This window comes from Rhea americana, unplaced genomic scaffold, assembly GCF_003343005.1.
Source record: "Rhea americana isolate MKP2758 unplaced genomic scaffold, rheAme1 scaffold_9, whole genome shotgun sequence".
In the NCBI taxonomy this organism is placed as follows: domain Eukaryota; kingdom Metazoa; phylum Chordata; class Aves; order Rheiformes; family Rheidae; genus Rhea; species Rhea americana.
In genome coordinates this window covers 5,978,020-5,997,877 of record NW_028187088.1, presented here as the reverse complement: position 1 = coordinate 5,997,877, position 19,858 = coordinate 5,978,020, and the positions used below count along the sequence as shown (strand labels likewise).

Here is a 19,858-nt window from a genome sequence, read left to right as displayed (position 1 = left end):
GTAACATGGAACACAGGCTCTCAAAGGGTCTTGCATGTCTGTGCTATCTAACCAGTCACAGAATTCAGATTGTTTGTCCTTATTTCTGTCTGCTGGGCCTCAGAGCTAGAATTAACATAACAGGAAGCGTTTCTTAAATTTATTTTTAAGGGGTTTGCTAGATAGCATTTGTTATTGCTTTAGTTGCTGCAGGAGTGCTATATAGGTAATACGAAATTGGAGTTTAGATAGTCCAGGAGAGAAAGTCTGTATTCAGAAATGAGCCACACTGTGGAGAAAATTAAGAAGTGCAAACACTTTAGAAGCGACTGTAGAGAAAATATAAAGCCTAGTGGTCCTTATGTTTTGTATTCTCTTGAAGCCATGAGATATGCCATTTCACACCTTTAAAAATTTGTCTCATTTCTCTTTAAAAAAAATTGCACCAAGATTTCCAGTGCTAAGTCACTTTGTGTCTAGGTGGGAGGGGAAAAAAGCATTTATCGCATTCCTGCTTTTGTCTCTTTATCCCAAATGGCAAGGAGGAAGTGCCTGTTGTGATTGCATAGTCTGTATAGCGTGGTCCCAAACATAACTCTGGTCTGGACTAGAGCCCACCATTTAGAAAAACATCTCCTCCTGATTAAAACATTCCTGTGGTGGATTTGCCACCAGCATTCTTGGTGCATGGTTCCAGTAATTAATTACTCTGACTGCAAAAAATGTCTACCCTGTTTCTAGACTGGAGCCTGGATGCAGGCACAAGGTCTGTGTCTGAGAGCAGAATCAGATAAGAATGCCATCTGGGCAGTATTTGGTCTACCTCCTCTCATATTCAGCCCTAGTTTGTACATACCTCTTCTGCAGCATCTTCTGTTTTCAGGATTTGTTATCTGGCTTGAATGAACTTCATAGCGTTAGTGCACATGATTATCCTCTGATATTGACGGTGTTAGGAGGTACCAGTAAAAATCAGCAATTGCCATGTTGAATGAATACCACATTTGGGAATGCAGTTCTGATCTCCTGTCTGTCCTGACCTTTAACTTCTAGCCCATGATTCCTCCTACACTTGATACCATCTTAATTCTTTTTATTGTCCTTAACATTTTATATCAGTGCATTATGCACTGAGGATAATAAATGCCAGTAAGGTGACGGTGAGCTCACAGCCTGAACCACAGGAATCTGATCAGCCCACGTGGCACAGCACCTGCATCCCTCAATTTAATTTGGCTTTCCAGACACAGAGTAGCAGTAAGATTAGGGAAATGCAAAGTAAGCTCTAAGACAGCTTTGTGCATACACCTCTGATCTATGTGGGTGGAGGACCTCTGTGTGTAATAAGCAGAGGATCAACATTAACTAAAGCCACGAAAAGCCATGCAGCAGAAGGACATCAGAGGGTAAATGCCAAATGTAAACTCAGATGGAAATTGTGAGGCATAGTTTAGATGGATCCTGGTTTGGTTAAAGCAGTGTATCTGAATGCATGCTAAGAGTTGTTAATCTTTGTAGATGGGGAAAGACACAAAACTGTGGTCACACAAAGAACTTTCCATTAGCAGTTCTGCCAGTTTTGGAAGAGTTTCTTTATGTGGAAGGAGTTTAGGAAGAAATACAGGAAATCTCTTTCAGAAATAGTCTGGTCTTGATTCTGGCCCTGAAGGACAGGGGATAACTTAGGGACAAATTGTGATTGCCTTAGTCTCTTTGATTTAGATACATAAGACAGTCAAAAATTTTGCTATTGATATGACTGGGGAAAGGATTTGGCCTATAACTTTAATTCAGCAACTCAGTGTTCTAAATATTCAAATGTAAAACAAAACAGAAAGCAAGGAACAATTGTCTTCTGATGAGCTCTGTTATAATACTTCATACTTCCATATACCTTTCATTCTGTATTTTTAATTCATGTGATGAAGTTTTCAGACAGAAATGGATGTCGTGTAAGCTGAGTTCCTTGTTTTTTTCTTTTGCCTGTCACTGGCTGCATGTTCTCTATTGATGTCTTGTTCCTGGTACTTGACACTGATCATCTTGTCTGTGAAAGGAAGCACTCCAGCTGGCTTGCCTGATAAGAAGAAAGGGAAGTTTGCTTGGTTTAGTCACTCCACAGAAACCCATGGTAATGTTCCACTGCACTCTGTGTCCACACTGTGTGTAACTGTGTGTGTTTATGTATCTCTATACATGCTTACTTACAGTGTATCTTCCTATACTCATGCTTGCACATGCCTTGCTTTTTCTGTTGCTTGTGCAGTGTCCTCTTCATGCACTCAAGATAATAGGCTTTTCTTTAAATCAGTTTCTTGCTAATGTCTTCAAATTTGTTTTCCATTTACAAGCAAGCTCAAATGTCTTGAAAGTGCTTTACCTCGTCTTTGAAGATGACTTGCCAAATATCAATTTTTTTGCTGAACGGCTTAGACAGGGAATGTTAATCATAAATGTTTGTTTTTCATACAGCTTACGTTGTTCTTTCTTATGCATCAAAATATGAATTTATAGTTGATGTCTTAATTTGTCTTTGCAAACAGGTAAGACAATTAAAACAGCTACTCTTTGTAAAGCAACAGGCACCATTAGAGTAGAATATTTCATGGCTATGTAGAGCCAAAGTAGTCCATTATTTCATATGGTCCTAAGAACACAGTGCAAGAACTTCMGATTTCCAAAGAGGCACTTTATAGGCACTTGCACTGTCGGGATAAAGGAAAGTTAGTACATTTTTAGGAGACATTTCTACAATGATATTTCAAATGCAGAAACACAGGACCTCTTTGGAAAGATTCTGATATCATTCTAGTTTTTAAAAGAAGACTTGATCACAAGGCCCATTAAACTTATGTCCAACTGAAATGCAAAGCCTATTTATTCTCCATTGTTTCCTTTTGCTACAGGGACCCACAAATAGATACACTCTTATTAATGAATAATGTATTCTGACAAGCTGCTAAAAGTGTCTCCAACAGCTGATAGTATGTGCTCTCAAGTCTCATTTGAGATCTATATCCAGTTGCTATTGCATGTCATGCTCTGAAGTTCTACCAGACATCTGAGAGATCTGCCAAACTTTTCTATTGTTCAGTTTGAAAGATTTTTTTTTTATTATTTTGTTTGTGTATTTGAAAAGGAGGGGGAGGGGAAAGAGAATACAATATTGGAGTGTCTTCCTTTGTCCTACTCTATGTTGAATGGTTTTATATTAAGGAGTTATTACAGCTCACCTCACAGTGTATAGGAGACCTGGGAGCAACAGGTGAAAAGGGAATTATGGGGGTCATATAATATACATAAGAGCAAATATTCAGGGTTCGATAACACATGGGATATGTGACACCTCTTTGAATCCGAAGGAGATAGGTCTAGACCTAGGATTCCTTTCATTTGATGGCTATTCCATGACATTTCTATAAAAGCCTAGGAGACTCTTCCTAGTTCTTAGTTGATGGGTATCTTCACAAAACCTCTGCAAAGGTTCTTTCATTGGTAATATCTGAATGGGTCAGAAACTCTGAATTCCCCTCTTACCCCGGCATGTCCAGTTTCTAAGTGTAAGRTTGAAGTACACTAATGGGTAGTATGTGGCAGATGAGCCACCAATATTATTTATGCAGTACATACTTTCAGGACAAACAGAAGACTTGTCTGAGTACCTGTCAATCTGGTGCTTTTTATTTGCACTCTTGCACTCCACTTATCACATAAGAGGCTGAGGAGGGCAGTGAGGTGATTTGGCTAGTGCGAGTAAAGGGGCATTTTTTTAAGTGTTCCACTAAGTTGAAGAAAAGCTTCTTTGTTGCTTCTCTAATTTTCAATGGTTCTTATTTTTCAAATTTTCAGGAACTGACTCTCAAAGAAAGAAAGCAGCTGCTTCTTCCCCTTTTCTTTGGCATTTGGGTAACTTGTACATGTTCTTAAGCTCCACCTGCCCAGCCTGCCTTGGGCAGGGAGGCAGCAGTCTTGCCTAGCATATTGCTTACTGCTCAAGAGCTGCGGTTGAGTATCTTTTGATTAAGCCAGTTCCTTCACTGCCTCATTTGACTAATAGGTGTGTTGGGTTCTAATGGCCAACCCTATCTTTTTCTTCCCTTCAACTCTTACAGTGAGCATGCCCACCAGTGAGACCGAGTCCGTGAACACAGACAACGTCCCTGGAGCAGATATTGAAGGCGAAAACTGCGGTGCTAGGCTAGCGTGAGTACATATACACAGAGATATGTATGTAGGGGCTGGATTGAGCTGGGAGGGTTAATATCAGGACAAATTTCAGGCTTTTTAAGGGGGAGGAAACTACACAGTGGGGGAAAGGAAAGAGTGCAGAAGGTCTATTGATCCTGGTTYTTTACCTTAATTTCAGTGTAAACTCACTCTGGATCTTAATGGAGAGACTCTGAGATTACAAAGATATAAATAAAGCACAGAATTCCCAAGATAAGCAGGGATGGTTTTGCATAATAGCTAAAAGAATAACTGATGTAAAAGTGTTCTTACTTAAAAGTTCCTCTTTAGTGATAGATAATCAAATCCAGCATATGTAGACCAAAAAGTGGAAATAACTGTTCTATTTTAATTTCTCTAATGATTCTTGTACATTTTCTGGAGTCTTGCAATGGAAAAACACTAATGATAAGTCCCATCCTACAGCCCAAATTATGCCTTTCAAGTTCTGAACACATCACTGTAGTGACAAAGAAATACATCAGTTAGCAGGAGGTAATACCTCCTTGTAATTGCACCATTGTATGTACTGGACACTCAAAAAAATGTGAAACAGCACATATGGAAGCATTTATACTTTACAGTATATTTTTTAGTGCCACAGAGAAAGAGGAGTCCTATTCTCTTTTGCATTACTTACTTAAACAAAAAATGGACTTTATGCTTTGGAGGAATATGTTAAGCCCTCCAAATTTCCTTGGAAGATGAACTAAGCACACTGCTGCTGTTGCTTGAAGCATGTTGGAGTACTTTGAGGCACTGTTTTGTCCCTGGGGCATACCTGGAGCCCTTCAGTGCTGGTCAACTGCTGATCATAAGTACATAAGAAATGTTTTTGATCAGACCTGTGGTCCAGTTGGCCCAATGTTCAAGTCCTGGCAGTGGTAGGAGGGCAAATGCATGAGCCTGGACATTTCCTATGTTCCGTTCCCCTTTTACTACCCCAAATTCAYGTTCATTAGATTAAAGATGTTAGAAGGCACATTTCTGCCTATTCCCTTTAGTGGACATTTATGGACCTGTTGTCCATGGATTATATCTGATTCTGCTGTGCTGTCTGCCCCCACAACCTCCTATGGAAACAAGATTCCAAATTTCATTACCTGCTGTGTAGAAAAGTATTTGCTTGTATCTGTTTTCAGCTGATCTCTTACTAGTTTCAGTGAATGCCCTCTCCTTCTAATACTGTGAGTTTGGTGAACAACAGCTCTGCATTCAGCTTATACATCACTTTCATGACTCTGTAAGCCTTGATTGTATGTCCTCCACACACCCCTTGGCCTTGTCCTCTAAAAACTGAAGAGGAGAAGGAGATCGTATCTACATTACAGCATATGATATATGGAATATACTGTAAATTCAGTCTGCTCTGCTGCAAGTGACAGCCAGTGGCTTATGATCCCCCTGAGAAATTATTTATGATTGTTTTTCTTCACCTGCCTGCTGTTATCTACCTGCTGAGTCTGGCATTATAGTTTAGATTATGAACTCTTTTCTGAAGGAACCAGACTAAACCTACTGATAGTGCTAAGGCAGATGTAGCCCTCCTATTAGCACCCTACCAAGTTGCATATGCTCTTGTGGCATTATGGGAAGCAGCAGCTGGATATGTGACCACTCCTGTAAGGTGGATCCAATTTGGAAAACCATGTCTATTCTTCAGTTACAATGCCTAACACAGTGGGTCCCCCGGGTGCTGCACAGTGCCAACAACAATGGCAACTGTTACTATAAGGTTGCATATATTTTTAATATTACAGCTTACATTCATTTGATGTYCTAAATCCCAAAGGGTCCTAAAGCACTTTGTGGACTGTATATGCAGGGTTTGTTTTCAAAGCGTTAGAGTTCAGCCACCTTCAGGCTAAAATGTGACAGGTGTTTAAAAATATAAGGAGAAAAGGCACAAATGTATAACGAGATGTAGGAGGGATGGCTTGCTTTGCACTGAAACTGCATGGGGAATTTTGGCAAGCAGCACGTAATCTTAGCTGGAATGTAGCCAGGAGAGCTGAAGTTAAACCCTACTCTAAACATAATCATGACTTAGAACAGATTTTACTTAAAATAGACAAATGTATCCACAGGAGGATGACAGTATCACGGTCTGGCACAGTGATCACTATACCCGTGTACCTTGCTACCCTATGTTTCACCAGAGCATGACATGTAAGGTTCAGGGAGATAGACATTTTCCTTGGCACTTTCCACTTCATTCAAAAATAGGTAGTATATAGTAGAGAATTGAAGTCTGTTATTGAGAGGGGTTTTTTTACTCCTTTCACAAGGACAATCTGCATTCTCAAGGCCCCACTGAGATTGTTTTTCATCTCAAAAAGATGGATGAGCTTCTTCCAACTAGGAAATGAATGGCTGTATCATTGTATTTGAAAGTTTGGACAGAGACACAAATTTTGCCAATGGTCCCTGCCTTTATAAAGTGTCTACTTCAGAGCTGTGGAGCTGAAAATTCTTCAAGGAAGCATAAATTCAAATCCATCCTGGATTTTGAGTCTTGGACTCTTTTCTGGTTTATTTACTGTATCACACATTCAAGCAGAGAAACCAGGGAGAACTTGTCTTTTCCAGGAAGTACTAAATCCTCTTCTTACTGAGTCTTCAGTTAAACTTCCTATAAGCCAACATTTCTGCTGGAACATATAAAATGTGAGGATTTCAAAATTGCCTTGAATGAGTATTTGCCTTGTGTGGAACCTAAGAACATCAGAAATGGCATAATGATTCTGATAATTTCAGCATTGCTCAAGAACAGGAATAATTCTTGTGTGAAGTTGCCTGAGCTTTTCAAATAATTTCCTCATCTAATATTGCTGACTTTCAGTGAGCATTAATAATTGTAGTCAAGCCATCATGATTTACTGCAGCTAAAGATTAGGCCTGGACTTTTGAGCAGTCATCTGCCCTCTGGATTTTGTTTTTGCAGTTGAAATGGCTAGACAAGATTTTTGTTGGATTGTTGAGTTCTATGTATTGTAGACAAATCTTCATTTTGCCAGCCTGCTAAAATCACCTAGTGGCCATTGTCTTGGTATAAACACACTTTTTCCCAGAGAGCAGAAACTGCACTGGGAAGCTGCAACCAGATATGACTGAAGCAACAGGGAGATTTCAAGTCAAAGGTAGTATATTTATTTATTTAGTGGCATCAGGCTGGAAGGCTGTTTAACCCCATCATGATGAAAGGCTGACCTTACCATCCGAATGTGCACATGACAAAAAGAGAAAATGACCAGGCATCTAAAAGCAAAAACATTTGTATTGATGCTAATTTAGAATTACCAGTAGTTCTTTCTATTCTTATACAAAGCTGCAGAGCTTAGAAAGCATCTGTGAATGACAGAAAGATCTGTTTGAGAAGCCAAGCTCAAGCATCTCTTTTGGAACTGGACATCTCCCCTGACAGCCTTTCTCAGCTCCATAGACACATATACTGTGTGAGATCAGGAAAGTACCTCTCTAACACAAGCCATTTCCTACTGATGAATTGTCTCCAAAGAAGCTTTTATTTCTATAATATCTCTATTGTAGGAAGTGCCTTCATCAGCTGTGCAGTCTGAAGCAATGCCCACCTTCAAACCAGCAAAAGGATTTTCAGGAGGAATCTAAAAGGATTTCTATATTTGCTTATTCTGTAAACCCTGTTTTTTAGAACTAAAACAAAAAGCCCCTAACTCATGTTCATCACTTCTATAATGCCACTGCCATTGGCAGAGCTGCAGCAGACAGTAGTTCCTTTCCTAAGATAGGAATTAGCTTTATCAGGCTTTAGGGATACTTTGCATTTGAAAAGGGTTTTGTAGGGTTGTGCAGGACACTGAAAAGCATCCCACAGCTTCCATGCTGTATCATCTCTGTCATGGTGTTGCCTTGTACTGCACTGATATCTGCCCTGTACTAGAAACRTAACAGCTTTTATCCTCAAGGACAACATTAATAAATGAAACTTTAACTTACTTCTTCTGTGTCACAGCTTTAATACTTTGTTGTCAATGGCACAATGAATTACGTTTCCTCTACAACAAGTATCAGTAGGATAAACTCAGACCTAGGAGCAATGGGTTTCTATATAGAGGATAGCCTTATAGCCAGGACTTACCAGTAGAGAGCAATTTCTTTGAGCCTCTGTGGTTACTGCTCTGCAGATCTTAGATTACTGAGGACAGGCTGTTGCTTATAATCAATAGTAATCTATTCTGTGCAGACTGTTGTTGTAATCTTCTAGTACACCAGAATGTTAATTTTCTAATACAACCATACAGATCTGAAGTGCCACAAAAGAACTTGCCTTTATGCATATGTATTAGCTAAAGAAAGACATTTGTGGAAGCTAATGATCCGTGGAGCAACATTAGAAAACTGAAGCACTTGAGCTCAAAATGAAAGAGAGCTTAAAATGATCTGCTTCGCATTTCACTTTGGCGAGGCTTTCCGTACATTTGGAGGACRGTTCAATTGCATTTCCTCCAAAGGGGGTTAAAACAAGATAAGACAATATGAACTTTCCAACTGGAAACACAATGTCCTGAACATCCCATGAACAATGAAAGCTTTCCGTGGCAGCTGAACCATCAGTGATTTTCCCTTTTTGCTTTTCTGGCTGGCAAATTAGTTCCTATGCAGCTCTTGCAACAATTAGCATGAGAGCTGGTGGTGAAGAGGAAAGAGTCAGTTTGCTTGCAGGTTTGTCATTCACTACTATTGCTGCTGGTTTTCCCCTAATGAGAAGATAGCATCCTTCTGAGAAGACAATGTGCCTGTCACTTCAGGATCAATGGTAAGAAATCTCTGCTGAAAGCTCTGAAACCACTGCTGACTTTAGCAGGAAAACACACGGGATCAGCCCCTGTGTGTTAGCCTCAGCTATTGCTCTTCCATTTATTAAAGGCATACAGTTTTTGATATTCACAGTCAGCCCTACATATGTGTCTAAAGGACAATAGCATGCCCTTGTGGAGGAAGAATTTTCTTCCCACTTCAAATTGTAAGAGGCCTTACCTGTAAATTGCCACAGAGAGAGCAAGATTATCCACTAGATTCTGGAGTGTTGTTTTCCCAGCCCATAAGAAAGCCTATTGAATAGCAAGCCACCTCAGTTTTTAGTGGGACATACCCAGTTTTCTTAGGAAGGTTCTTTAGACTTTCACTGCTGCTGGCCAGTGACCATATTGCTCTTAACTTGCATCACTCATTCAGGTCAATGTACTCTTCAGTGTTTGTGCACACCCCTATACAACTGCCCAGTGTTACCTACATTGTACAGAGGATAGCAGGTGGTTCACTGTGATTCTCAGAGACATACCTGAGGGGAGAATTTAGCCCTTACACTTTATTAAGCTGAGAGATTACCAGGAATACAGCATGCATTCCCAAAGATGTCATGCTGCTATATGTTCTTTTCCCAGGAATGTGTGGAAAAGGATCCTGGGTGACCATCTTCTTTTCAGGCATTCCAGCATCCTGAGTAGAAGCAATGAAGTGTACCTCCATCAGCAGGGAGACAGAGAGAGAAAAAGTGCTTTCCAAAGACTTGTGCATCTTGACCAGTAACAGTGGGAATGCACCATATTGCACCAGCACAGAATCAGTATCACAACAGGACTCTGTTCTCACAGTTCTAAAATCTCTGATAAGCACAATGCAGCTCTTTGGATATGACATTGTAACTCCAAAGCTGCTATAACMAAGAGGCATAGTAAGTGAATTTCTGTGTCTCTGCTCTTCTGAGAGCTTTCAGTAGTATCCAAGGGATTTTGTAAGTTTTCATGAAGATAATTGCTAGGGGGAGTCATACAGTGTAAAAGTAGTTGTGACCAGCTTGCCAAATAATTGTTTGGTCCCATATAGTAATATCAATATCTGAAAAACAACTGTAGCGTGACTTTTGTATCATGTTTAGAGACCTGCAATGTTTTTCTAGAATTCTTGTTCGTTGTGTGTACAATTACAACAAAAAGTCCTCCATCTCTGTTACCAAAGGTTGGCACACCCTTTGCAAGTGTCTGATTTCTCTTCTGTGGTGTACACCAGGACCAGAGAAATGAAGAGATTAGCTACAAGAATATAGGATGACTCACTGCATTTGAATTATAAAGATTATTCTGAGTTTATGCTGATAAAATCTTTAAATTTCACTATCTTAGCTGTATTTGGTGCATAGCTATGTAAGATTAGAAGAAGTCTAGAGAATTAAGAAGATAAGTAGTTGAACAGTAGAGGACTTTTTTCTGTTTGTCTTTTTARAAGATAATCTGAATTACATAGTTCCTATAATAAAAATTCTCAATAGTGATCTGAAATGGATTTTTTATAGGTTCCAATACCATGATTTTAAAATACAATTTCTCAAGACATTCCAGAGCTGGACACAACAACTGGGGAAGCTCTCTTTCTCTCAGTGACATAAAGCTCCCAAGATACAAGGGTTGCAGAAGACTAGTACTTAAACTCATCAGCATAGAAGCTGGTCCACCTTGAATCCCTGGCAAGTGCAAATTTGGAGCATCACAAAGAGGCCACAGCAAGGCCCCATATCCAGACTTTTTGACAGCCGCTAGCAATGTCATAAGAGCATGTTTATATATGGCATAGTTAACTGGGTTCTGAAGGACAAAAGATTCTTGATGATAAGGGTCATTTGAAAAGTGTGTTTCAGATTAGAACATAATGTTTGCAGAAACAATTATTGTACAATTCATGTTTCCAAAATTCCTTTTCACTCTTGGATTCTGCCTCTAAATATAAATCTCTTCCTCCTTCCTTGTCCTGTTCTATATATATAGCACACCCACATGTGATAAAGCCTTCTGCCTTAGCAGTAAGGCATGAGAAGCGGGGCGGGGAGGGAGGACTTATTAGCCAACCTGTCGGAGCAGTGAAGGCACTTGGCTGCAGCTCATAATGCTCCAAAGATGTAATTATCACATGCATGATGAGTACTACACCTGCCACATCTCTTTTGCTAAAATAAATAAAAGATTTCCTTAAATGCCACACAGCTCCCTTATTGGGAAACCTTCAGCCCATGCGGTCATCAGAGGACTTCACACTCCCCGTCCTTCCCTTTACACCAATGGAGTCCTCCATGACGTATCTTTCTCTCACTTTCTCTCTCTTCCAAACTTTCCCTATGAATGTCTTCACTGTCTTCTTTTCAGTGCCCACCTTCTTCTTTCATCCTGTTTTTTAACTCTTCTTTCTCCTGGCTTTGTCTGATCCTTCATTCCTGTTGCCTATAGATCTGATCTATTACAGTTATTAGATAGGGCTTTTCAAGCAAGACTTATCTTCAGTGAGACTGTTTGGATAGTCTTAACTTGAAGGATATGCTCTGTAGGTGCTTCACTAGCCATCTTGATTAAAGCTTACATTATCTCTGCAACATAATTTAGCATTCTGTTCGACCACTGTATTATTTCTTCTTTATTGAAAGAGTTCTTGTATGTGTCTGTAACAACACTGCTGCCAAGCATGTGGCCTAGACAAGCTGCCAGTGACACAGCAGGAAATATATATTCAGTGTAGAGGCCTTTTTTTTTTGTCTTGGACCATCTGCTGGTGAAATGCTGCTATCACTAAAATCTCTTCCACATAAAGAAACTGACCCATCACTGATTACTTGTCAGCAACTGATGTCCTCAAACAGCAACATGACCATTTTTAACATTGCCACAGAAAGTAGTGTTGGATGTTTTGAGAATTACTTTCTCCCATGTCTGCTAACAGGAAATCCATTTTTAAGCTGATAAGGAAGACCTTTTCTGGCTGTTGTCAACAGTGGATCACTTTCCTATCATAGAGGAAACCTTAAAAAATACTTCAGCACAGCAAAAGTATCTCTTTGATAGTCACTCCTCAGGTTCTCATTTCTTTTGTTATTGGTGGTAGATTTTGCAGCCTCTTAAATCACCCCAGACTCGTGCCATTGCATCCATGTAACTATGTCTCTCTATGAACCAATGTGTATGTACTAAGAGACAGCCAGAGGATACAGAAGTCCTGTAGTATGTATTTCAAGCAGCGTGACATAATGATTAGAGAAATGGAGTCTGACTCTAGCTTTGCTTGTGACTTCATATATAAAGCAAATGAGGTTATTTAGATGAATTAATTTGATTGCATTGAATTAGATATTTAAAAATACACAGTGGGAGTATGGCCCAGTATTAAGGAAGGCTTGACACCCCAAATTCCATTGGTAGCCTCAGAATCTGCAATTGTTCAGCCCCACTTAAATCCAAAGCATTTTACATAGATAACAATAAATATGAGTGTTGGAATCTAAGTTTGAAAATATCCACAATATACTCTTTTTGCCTGAATTGCTGGGAAAAAAAACACAATGTTATTTTCCCCATAGTATCATAATGTGTTTATCTATCCTGAAGAGAGAAGTGATGTGTGACAGCAACAAGTTTGTGTATATCAAGTCATACATATTTTAATATAAGTACAAAACCCAGTGACCAAAGAGAAGACTCAGATTTTGATAGCAGGTAAAGAGTGCCCCTACCATTAGGACAGCCTTTTCCCCCAAGAGAAGGACTATTTTACTGATGTCCAAAGGTGGTAGGATCCCATCATGGCATGACACCTGCTTCTGACTAAGGAAACAACAAGATTTGAATATCAGGGAATCCTAGCCCTTCCCAGTGCCTACATTAACTTACAGGGAATTTAAGAAGAAAACAGTATCCTTAAAAATTTAATGTACTTAATTTTATTTCTTTCTATTGCTGTTCTCATAAAAGCTTGGGAGAGATGGCATAGGTTTAGAGACTTTAATGGCAATTCTTATCTTTCAGGCATCGGATCTCCAAATCTAAGTTTAGGTAAGTAAAGCAGATTTTTATGTTTTTCTTCATTTCTACTTGTTTTGTTCCTTGCCTTGTAAAGTGATTTGTTCCTGCATCTGTGGGGCAGGAATTATTCATCTACCTAAAATCAACATCCCTTATCTCTGTTTCACACTAAAGTAAGGCAGAGAGACTCTTGAGAGCATTTCACTCAGAAGTACCTATCTGATTGCTACCTACACATCTTGAGCCATAAAATATATAAAAGTAGAAGAAAAAAAGTTCAACTACATAATCATAACTATGTCCATCAGCAACAACCCTGTCAGCTCAAGGTTCTATTTTCTACACTCTGTTCCAGTAGTCTGTTCTACTTAGTTATAAATCTCTCAACTGATGAGATTTGCATCATCAGGTTATTTGTAGAATGCTTCATTTCACCATGGGAAACCTGGAGTTTTTCTGGTGATGTTTGATTCTCTGTTGACTTAGAGCTCTTAAAAATGTGAAGCAGTCTCAGGCTAATCATCTATGTGTTTCTATTGGAAAGATTAATTTCATGATACTTTGTTGTGGTCCCAGTCCATTTCTATCTCTTCAGTTGGAGCCCAGCTGCCTCTGTAACTCTGAATTTGAAATTACTTTTGTAAAAAAAGTAAATTAGCTTTCACAGTAACAGGGACAAGTGAGTTAACTCTGCCATTTGGCTTACCTAGGTAATAAACAGTAATATAAATTCAGGAATCTATATAATGGGTACAGGCTGTAGGTGTGCATACATGTACAGAGTAGCGTAAGTTATCACATTCCTGCAGTTCATGCATTACTGTGTAGGTGTAAGCACAGGAAAACATTTGTATCATCATGTGATCGTATACATGCACATGTACAAATGTGCAACGGGATGTGTGATGATTTAAGGATAACATGAATGCCTAAGTATTATGAGTATTTTTTGAATGTTGAGAAGACCATGTCTTTGCCCCAATCCACTGCAAAACACATAACCCAGGTTAAATACTTGTGTTACCTAGACTGGATGCTTTTACAAATTGCATAGCTAAAAACATCTTAGATGTTAAAATGTTGCTGCAAAATTCTTGGACAGTGGGCGAAGTTCATAGTGTTTGGCATTAGTTTATCTAGATGCTGAGCCCTCACATCAAGCATAGTCACAATTTATCACTGGAAGTAATATCAAAGAGAAGATTGATCTATAGAAGTTCTCTCCTCAATTTGCCACTTTGTTTTGTAATGTTCTGTATGTATGTGTGTCTACAGAAACACACATACACATGCATACACATACATATATAGTATCTATAAAAAAACTATTAGATTTATTATACAGTGGCAAGTGTTGCCTGGAAACTGGTTGCTATGCAAGTTAAATTCTGAAGAGTAGGAGGTGTGTAATTAGCTTTAAATATCTTCTGTGGTTAGTAATTACCCTCAGAAATCAGTGACACCAGGGGATGTATTCACGGAAGGCAAACTTTAAAAGGTCTGTTGATTAGCAAACGGTATCCTTAGTTCCAGGCATGAAAGGGCAATGCTGAGGTCCCCTGAATTTTGTTTTTCTGTTCGGAGCTAGCCCTCAAATTGGGCCTGGTCCTGGTCCATTGCTGAATATTGGAAACCCTCTCAAGGTTTTATTTGACCTCATCTCTCCGAGAGTTTTATCCAAAGGTCCATTTTTTCATTGACTATCCTGATACTGGGACAGGTCCCATTTCAGGCCACAAGCATTAAATACAAGAAAAATAATGATTTCTGTGAGAACAGGGCTAAAAGACCTCTCAGGGTAGTGGTGATGGATGTCTTAATCGGATTAAGACATTGCTTGAAGAGGTTCATTCATCCTTAAATATTTCAAATTGACTTAGGGCTAACTGTATTCCTCTAGCTAAAAGAAGAATGGCCCAAACTGTCAACTCAGATTAAAACGAAAGAACATTTTCTCAGGATGAATTTCCAAGTTACTTTCTACCACCTATAGATACTGAATAGTTGACAGAGAGCTTTGCAGTAGCCTAAGGTGTCCCATCAGAAAACTTCTTTTTCTAATTTTTCAAGCCGCTACTGGCGCCGATGGAATCGATTCTGCAGAAGAAAGTGCCGAGCTGCTGTCAAGTCCAATGTTTTCTACTGGTTGGTGATCTTCCTCGTGTTTCTCAACACTCTTACCATTGCCTCTGAACACTACAATCAACCAGACTGGCTCACTGAGGTCCAAGGTAAGGAAGGGCTAGTGGTTCTGCTTATTATCTTCAGTGTCTAGAAAGGGGACTGAGGGATGAGCTGATGCATTAGGATAGCCACAAAGTGAAAAAGTAGTACACAGAGCTGCAAATATAGTCCTCTGTGGAGAAACTAAATTACACAACAAAAAACCTGCCTACATTAGGAGAGGTTTCTGGGAATCCATAGCTTCCTGCTTGCCAACCAAGGCAGTGTTCAATAGGTGTAGGTAAAAGCAGAAGCTTATACTACATATATATCTGCAGCAGTTGGAATTCCAATTTATAGATGACTACTGGGAGCCACAGATGCTCCAAGGTTTTCCCTGAAATGGCATTTATGATAAATTCTAGTTACCAGGGAGGTGAGAAAGAAAGAAAGATTTGTAAAGTTCTCCTCTGTTTGCAGAACTGCTGAAGCCTCACTGGAGGTAAGACCAGCTGAAAGGTTTACTAAAGCAACAGCAGCTATCATAGCAGCTTTTCTGTTCCCACTCTCATCTGCAGATGACAAGTGAGATGGGAGGTTGTGCACGGGAAGGCTTATTTCTGCCATGGAGGTTATGTGGTTGCGCAATACCTCATAGCTATATACACAATTTATAAGAAGCACTGTAAGCATCTTTGTAAAACATTTCTGTGAAGGAGATGGCCACACTTTGAAGATCATTCTTTGACCCAAGCTTAGATGATGTTGCTCTATCAGATTATTCCCAGAATGGGTTTGTCATAGGCAAACATTGATGGTTGGCTGTGATGGTCTTTTGACTAAGTTTCATTAATATGTTTCTGTTTACTTTTCATGAGACACTGCCAATAAGGTGCTGCTAGCTCTTTTCACGGCAGAGATGCTGCTGAAGATGTATAGCCTTGGTCTCCAGGCCTATTTTGTGTCCCTCTTCAACCGGTTTGACTGTTTCATTGTGTGCGGAGGAATCCTGGAAACAATTCTGGTTGAGACAAAGATCATGTCACCGCTGGGCATTTCGGTGTTGAGATGTGTTCGACTCCTAAGAATATTTAAAATCACAAGGTACTTTTGTGCTTTTTGGAGGTCATCTCTGGAAATGAARGAGGGCTACTTCTCAATACACAACACATATGGGTATAAGACACTCACATGCCTATCTTTTCACTTTTTCTACCATCAGTTGGATAGTGAGAGTACTAGATTCATGGTCTTCATCTTTTGAAGATTGGTGCAGGATGGGGAGGGCTGGATGTCTCTGATGTAAGTGGTAAGGAATGGTGCAGAGTCTGGCAAAGAGGACTGGGGACATCTTATACCAAGCAAATTGATTAACTGAAATCTACGAGGATAATAATAAGAGCTGAACTTAGGCTTTAAGGGTTGCCTGAAAAATAAGAAGTGAAAATAAAACAGCAGATAGCTTTGTAACCTTTTCTGTTGCCTTGTGGTGGTAGAGAGAAGCCTGAAAGACTGCTTTGAGCATAAATATTTGACTGAGGAGCCTCTGCCAGTTCCAGTGGACTCAACAGTGTCCTGAGAGGGAGAAGGTGTCAACACTAGCAGCTATAGGCAAAAGATTTTGCCAGCCCTTCTTCTCCTTCAGAAGAGCTAGCATGACAGCAGAAGTTCTGTGAAGAAGACGACATTTCCAGAGTCCAATCTCCCCTCTTTTTCCTTTTTCTTGTGTGTATTTCCTTTACATAAAGTCACAGGGGTGCCTGTTAAGTAAGAGCTACTTCCTGCAATCAAGCATCTCCGAAACACCAGCTGGATTTAGCTGGAGTTTTTGAGCTTGAGGGGAGGTCGTGAGACAGGTCAGTTTTTGAGTTACCCAAATAGAAGCTCTTGGAACAAACCTGCTGAGGTGGTCCCCAGTGCAGCAGAGGGCCTGCCATTCTATAAAAGGCTTGATTGAGGTGGTGAAAGAGTGAGTTTTGTGCAGACTCAGCTATACAAGTGTCCCTAGAATCACTTTAAACTCCCCAAAAGGAAATTTTTGACAAACTTGGGTTAAAAAACACAGAGCATGAGAAAAACAAGACCAGAACAGGAAGACAGTCAAGATGGCAGAGTTTTGAGGCAGCAAAAAAAACTTGACTTAGATTCTAGTACCCTTACCTTTAAGGGTAAGATTTACCCTTAAAGCTTCTGAACCTCATCTCTCTGGCAAGGTGATGGTTTTCAGGATCAGATGGCAGACAGAAAATCAGTTTGCAATCTAAGACAAAGTGGACAAGCAAGACTACAACTGTCAAAAGGAAAAAAAAATGGTCTATGTAGAGGAGTGATCGTAGGAGAGGGAAGAATGTTCCAGCTAACAACGGTTCCCAGCAAGAAAGGCATCTTTGCTCTTTTAGAAATAGTGAGGAGCTCTGGTCTGGTGACTGCATTTTCTGAATCTTTGAGTCTGAAAGCTATCATCATCACTGAGTTCCAGGCTTGGTTTCTGGGGAAACTGGTAGCTGTTTCAGGCATTCAGTAATCAGATACACCAGGGCAACATACCAACAGGTATAAAAGCATAAAATTTAGCACAGCATCCTGAAGAGGTCATTGTTTTTTCAGGACTTTTCTCCACTTCTACACAAAGTATGTAATCTAGTTAGGAGAATTCTCTAATAAAAAGGCAAATACTAAGAGAATGTCACTAATACTTTAGGAAGGTTGAGATACTGGAATATTCAAATATTCCAAAAGCTTCTGACAGTGATTTAATTTAGAAATCAACCAGACATAGGACTAGTTGCATTTATCTTCAACCTACAGCAGAACTAAAATGTAGTTATGCATGGCAGTAAATAATTACCTGAAGTGTGTGTCCTGTAATTTGTACAGAGATCTGTGTGTAAAGCACAGTAAGAGCTAAGAAACAATGAATAATGTATTAATCAGATTTTGCCTCCTTTTCTGTTCCTAAAATATTGGCAAGTAGGTTGCAGTAATCTCAGATTTATCTGTGTTTTCCCTTCCGTGGGTGAAGTTCACCCTCATGAGGAAGGCCCTAGCACAAGCCTCCAAGCAGTGCTTTAGGCCCACTCATGTCTGACTGCAGGGGAGAATGTTCTAGCATTAATACTTAACTTTTACTTCTGATATTCTCTGGTAAAATACAGTATTTTTCATTATTCACTCAGCTCTAAATACAGTAATGATTTAGTGACGCTGACATTATCAGTACTGGTAGAATATGTCAGCTGAGTGCAATGATAATATGGAAAGATACAATCCTGAAAAGGTGAGAAGGATAGGAGGGATGATAATGTAATGTTTTGTGTCAAATATGTATTCACAAGCAGTGACATGTGGACATACAGTGGAGGTGGAAATAGTGATAATCAAGGGGATTTAAAAAAGCACAAAGCAGGGAAATTATTCTAGCAAGCGTATGTCAGTAGGTAGCCTAGTGTTTATATGATTGTGTGGATTTTCCATGCTAAGCATTAAGCACAAACAAATTTCAAGTGCATAAAAAAATCTTCTAGGAAAAGCATGAGTACAGATCCATAATATAATAGAAACAAATAAAGATGCCATCAGAAGAACAACATATCATTTTAGAAACCACAGTCAGAATTTCAAGAGCAAACATTTCTTTCAAGAATGTAAGTCCTGTTCAGAATTATTTCATCTTTTGCATTAGGGCAAGCAGTCAAAATAATCTATTTATTTTATTATCCCTAATTTTTACAGTGCTGCCCAGAAAATCTTCCTTTACTAAGATAAAACAAATGATTGTCTCTTTACACGCAGTCCCTTGCTGCTTTATAAATCCCTGTATTTATTCCATTATACACTGAAGATAAGTCAATTTATTTTCACGAGTAAACTGAAATCCCATCACTAAGTGTGGATACCTCTCTGTTAACTTTTGTGAAGAGAAACAGGGCCCCCTTTCCTCTACTTAAGTTCAGAGTGGTGTTATATTGGAGAAGCAGTGTGGGAAGCTTTACTACAAGGAGCCTGCCAGCTATTGCTATTGTTTTAAGCTCTGCATCTGTGATTGCCAGTATCGTAAAAACATAGTGAAAGGCAATAAAGAGGAGAGGGAAGAGAATAAAAGAAATATTTGATTCCAGTTCTGCAATTAAGTTTGTGCGAGATGTTGAACAAACCATGTAACTTCTCTGCATCTTRTTCCTCTCTTTCGAAACAAAGATCATGATCTAGTCCTATTCATTAGGGGTTTGCAGTGACTTACTCATTAGCCTCTTCAAGGGCCTGAGTTCCTCAGGTGGGCAATGTCAAGAAGTGCATTCAGTTCTCTAGCAGTCTGAGGAAGCAGCGATTCTTTCTCTTGTACTTCCCATATTGTGTTGACTGGTCCAAAATCTCTGATTTTGTCAAGCAGTGCTATGAGATTTACTCTAACTTTTYTTTCCTTGGTAGTATATTAAAAGAAAAGGATGAAATGGTCAGAGACTTTTTCTTTGTCTGGGCTTCATTCATTCTTGATATGTGTTTCATTGAGTTACTCCAGATCTCGCTTTGAGTGAGTGTTCGTGTTAGCTCTGCAACCAGCTAATGTGACATATGGGAACCTCAGACTTCTAGGACACTAAGACCTTCATTAGTTCCACTTTCTAGTCAAGTCCAGCCCTCCTTATTCTTTCCTTCTTTTCTTTCTCTCT

At 39.4% G+C, this 19,858-nt stretch overlaps 1 protein-coding gene across 3 annotated transcripts in view; it reads left to right on the top strand.

The window, feature by feature from the left end:
- Window positions 1-19,858, top strand: part of CACNA1C (calcium voltage-gated channel subunit alpha1 C) — a 493,339-nt gene that overhangs the window by 368,919 nt on the left and 104,562 nt on the right. For 2 of the 3 annotated variants that reach the window (XM_085324022.1, XM_085324021.1), the window contains exons 10-13: window positions 4,092-4,182; window positions 13,029-13,055; window positions 15,096-15,256; window positions 16,067-16,292. In XM_085324022.1, the coding sequence (XP_085180148.1) occupies window positions 4,092-4,182; window positions 13,029-13,055; window positions 15,096-15,256; window positions 16,067-16,292 (505 nt within the window). Of the gene's footprint in view, window positions 1-2,035; window positions 2,111-4,091; window positions 4,183-13,028; window positions 13,056-15,095; window positions 15,257-16,066; window positions 16,293-19,858 lie in introns of all 3 variants that reach the window. The other variant, XM_085324020.1, reaches the window with a different exon arrangement.